Source organism: Sceloporus undulatus, chromosome 3 (assembly GCF_019175285.1).
Source record: "Sceloporus undulatus isolate JIND9_A2432 ecotype Alabama chromosome 3, SceUnd_v1.1, whole genome shotgun sequence".
NCBI classification, from domain to species: Eukaryota; Metazoa; Chordata; class Lepidosauria; order Squamata; family Phrynosomatidae; genus Sceloporus; species Sceloporus undulatus.
In genome coordinates, this window is record NC_056524.1 from 273,766,538 (window position 1) to 273,770,546 (window position 4,009).

At 48.9% G+C, this 4,009-nt stretch overlaps 1 protein-coding gene across 5 annotated transcripts in view; it reads right to left on the reverse strand.

Annotated features, from left to right (window-relative positions):
- The window catches only part of ABCC5 (ATP binding cassette subfamily C member 5), an 85,832-nt gene that overhangs the window by 75,317 nt on the left and 6,506 nt on the right, over nucleotides 1–4,009 (reverse strand). For all 5 annotated transcript variants that reach the window (XR_006103070.1, XM_042459957.1, XM_042459958.1 and 2 more), the window contains one exon: nucleotides 583–765. Coding sequence is in view for 4 of the 5 variants with exons in the window: in XM_042459957.1 (XP_042315891.1) it covers nucleotides 583–711 (129 nt within the window). In the remaining variant the exon portion in view is untranslated. The remainder of the gene's footprint in view (nucleotides 1–582; nucleotides 766–4,009) is intronic.

The window sequence follows — 4,009 nt, forward strand, 5'->3', positions numbered from 1 at the left end:
TCGTATCCCGAAAATTTCGTAACCTGGGTAATTCGTATCCCGAGGTTACGAAATTTTCGGGATACGAAAAAATCCCATAGGGAATTATTGTTTCGGGTTACGAATGTTTTTTCGGTTTACGAAAAAACTTCGGCGCTATTTTAAATGGAGCCGCGGCAGAGCCGCGGCTTTTTCCCCATTAGCGCCTATGGCATTTCGGCTTACGAAGGCTTTTCGGGTTATGAAAGCGGCCGCGGAACGAATTAATTTCGTAACCCGAGGCACCACTGTAAACACAAATAAGATCTGCATAACCTTGCTGATTACGCAAACTCCCCTTCTCCTTTTTAACTTCCTTTCTGTTTGCACACAGAGCAACCAATGTCATCTGAATGTTTATTGTCAGAGGCTGCATCTCTCCCCAGGCACAGTCCCTTACCAACCAATTATTATCGTACACTGTGTCCTTTCCAATGATCATCATCCCAGACGGTGCTGAAGCCGTACAGTGTGAGCTGATTGTGGACAAAACTGTCACAACAAAATTAGATCTGTCATAATTTTTCCACATGGGTCTCCTAAAAGGTGCCCAGAACTCCTAACCTTGTTTTTATCTTGCCGGGTGTTCAGCCCTTCTTGTTCTTCATGTTGGCTCAGGCTGCCTCTCTGCCTCCCATTTCTATACCCAGGACTGGGTATAACGTACTCTTTTCCTAAATCGATGTCTTTCATCTTCTCCTTCCGTAAACGCCAGGGTTAACAAATGTATTTGCCACTCAGAAAACTCTGGGGAGGGAAAAAGAGAGAAAGCAATCTTGCATGAGGGCTGCCACACTCCCTGGCTTCCTAAAGAACATCTTAAAATAGAATTAGATTACAGTTTTGAAATCCTATGGCAAATATGGTCAGGCTACTGTTATTTCCACTAACACCAGCAGAACAGATACTGTTTCAGTTCAAGTCCTGAAGCAGTGACCCTGAGTGATCCCAAAGGAAAGAGAAACATACACTCATGTCTATGTGAAGTGAAAGGCTTTCATGCCGGCATCCATAGTTTTTGTGGGGTTTTGGGGGCTCTGTGGCCATGTTCTAGAATAATAATAATAATAATAATAATAATAATTTTTATTTATATCCCGCCTTTCCAATTGCATGATCAAGGCGGCTTACAAGACAAGAAACAATAAAATACAGATAAAGCATCACAATATAAAAAGTTTAAAAACATCATTACTAGGGGTAGGAACGGGAATCTATACAAATCACAATTCACTAGGGGCAAGAAAAAGACAATATATTGCACTAATCTGGGGTCGAAAAACAAGAACAAGGAGCAGAGAAAGAACACTATTACCTAGAGTGAAAAAGCCAGCTGGAATAGATGCGTTTTTAATTGTTTCTTAAAAGAAGCTAAAGATGCAGAGGAACGGAGCTCTATAGGGAGCTTATTCCACAATGAGGGATAGTAAAAGCCCTCTGTGAGGTCCTCACCAAATGGGATTTAGGGACCTCTAACAAATTGGTCCCAGATGTTCTGAGTGTGCGGGGCGGATTGTATGGGGAGAGACGGTCCTCCAAGTACCCTGGGCCCAAGCCATTTAGGGCTTTATAGGTCAAAACCAACACCTTGTATTGAGCTCGGAAGCGAATGGGTAGCCAGTGGAGATCTTTTAAAGTAGGTGTTATGTGGTCTGTCCTGGAACTACCAGCGACCAGTCTGGCTGCCATATTCTGCACCAATTGAAGCTTCCGGGTTTGGTACAAGGGTTGCCCCATGTAGAGCGCATTGCAGAAGTCCAATCGAGAGGTTACCAAAGCATGTACAACAGTTTCAAGGTCCCGACGGCCCAGGTAGGGGCGCAGCTGGCGTATCAGCCGAAGCTGATAACAAGCACTCCTGACCGTCGCGTCCACCTGGGATGTCAGATGAAGCGACGAATCAAGGAGTACTCCCAAGCTGCGCACCGAGTCCCTCAAGGCGAGCGTGACCCCATTCAGGACAGGCTGACAAATCTCACCACCCGGAACCGAGGGACCTATCACCAGTACTTCCGTTTTCCCTGGATTCACACTGAGTTTGTTCTCCCTCATCCAGCCCATTACCGACGCCAAGCAGGCATCTAGAGGAGAGATGCCATCCTTAGTTACTGCATCAGTCGGAGACAAAGAGAAAATTATTTGGGTGTCATCAGCATACTGATAACACCGCGCCCCGTGTCTTCGGATGATCTCTCCCAGCGGTTTCATGTAGATGTTAAAAAGCATAGGGGATAAATTTGCTCCCTGAGGGACACCGGATGTAAGTGCCCTCTTATCGGAGCGACAATCCCCCAGCTCCACCATCTGGAATCTACCCGAGAGGTAGGACCGGAACCACTGCAAAGCAGTGCCCCCGATACCCAACTCCCCCAGGCGTTCCAGAAGGATACCATGGTCGATGGTATCGAAAGCCGCCGAGATGTCCAAGAGCACTAACAGGGACACGCTTCCCCTGTCCATGCTCAGACGGAGGTCATCAACTAAGGCGACCATGGCAGTCTCAACTCCATAGCCCGCCCGGAAGCCAGTTTGAAATGGGTCCAGAAAATCGGTGTCATCCAAGATCGATTGAAGCTGGAAGGCGACTGCTCTCTCGATCACCTTCCCCAAAAAAAGGTAGCAGCGAGATGGGCCGATAGTTGTTATGAATCAGGGGGTCTAAGGAGGGTTTCTTAAGCAAGGGTTTAACCACTGCCACTTTCAATTTAGATGGAAACTGACCCTCTCTTAGAGAAGTATTAATGATGCGGTGCAACATAGTCAGCACCGCATCTCCCCCCTGAGCTGCCAACCATGAGGGACAGGGATCAAGAGAGCACGTCGTCTTCCTAACGCTTCGAAGGATCTTGTCCACTTCATCGGTACTAACAAACTCAAAGCGATCCAGTATAACTAGGGCCACGGATGCTTCGGACGCCTCTCTTACAGGACCTGCATAAATACTGGCGTCAAGATCAGCCCTGATCTGAGAGATTTTATCCGCAAAGAAGTTATTAAAATCATCACAGCAGGCTTTAGATGGTACCAGAATAGGGCTCAGGGAGGGAGGGAGCTGAGTCAGCTCCCTCACAACCCTGAACAGCTCTGCTGGACGCGACTCTGCGGACGCAATACGTGCAGCATAGAACGAATTCTTAGCTGCACCTATTGCCACCCCATAGGCCTTCAAATGAGAGCGAAGGAGTGTCCTGTCAGATAAACGCTGATGTCTTCGCCAGTTACGCTCTAGTCGTTGCACAGCCCGCTTCCTTACTCTAAGATCTTCCGTATACCATGGTTGTTTATTAGGAGCAGGCCGGTAAGGACGCTTGGGAGCGACACTGTGTATAGCCCTGGACAGGTTGGTATCCCAGATATTAGCCAGGGCATCAACAGAATCGCCGTCAGAACCAGTCGCATATCCCTCTAGGGCTTCTTGGAACCTTTTGGGTTCCATCAGCCTTCGAGGGTGAACCATCCTAATGGGTCCGCCACCCCCGGGGGGAGCTTAAGGTAGAAGCCTTGATTCGAGCCTCAACCAAGAAATGATCCGTCCATGACAAGGGAGAGATGTTTGAGATCTCTACCCACGGAACCTCCATGTCCGTACTAAAGATCACATCAAGGGTATTACCAGCGCAATGTGTAGGCCCTGAGACTAGTTGAGACAGGCCCATGGCTGTCATGGTAGTCATGAACTCCCGAGCAGCACCTGTTGGAACTTCACTGGCCTCGAAAGGGATGTTGAGGTCTCCCAAGACAAGAAGTCTTGGGGACTCCAACACCAGTTCCGAGACCAGCTGTGTGAGCTCGGCCAGGGAGTCTGTTAGCGCACGGGGTGGCCTGTAGACCAACAGAATCCCCAGACTGTCTCTAGCCCTCAGGGACAGGTGAATACACTCGATGTGATCTGTTTTCCGGACTGGGATCCTGGTTAAGGAGAAGGTGTTTTTATGGACCAAGGCAACACCGCCCCCCCCCCCCCCCCCCCCCCCCCCCCCCCCCCCCCCCC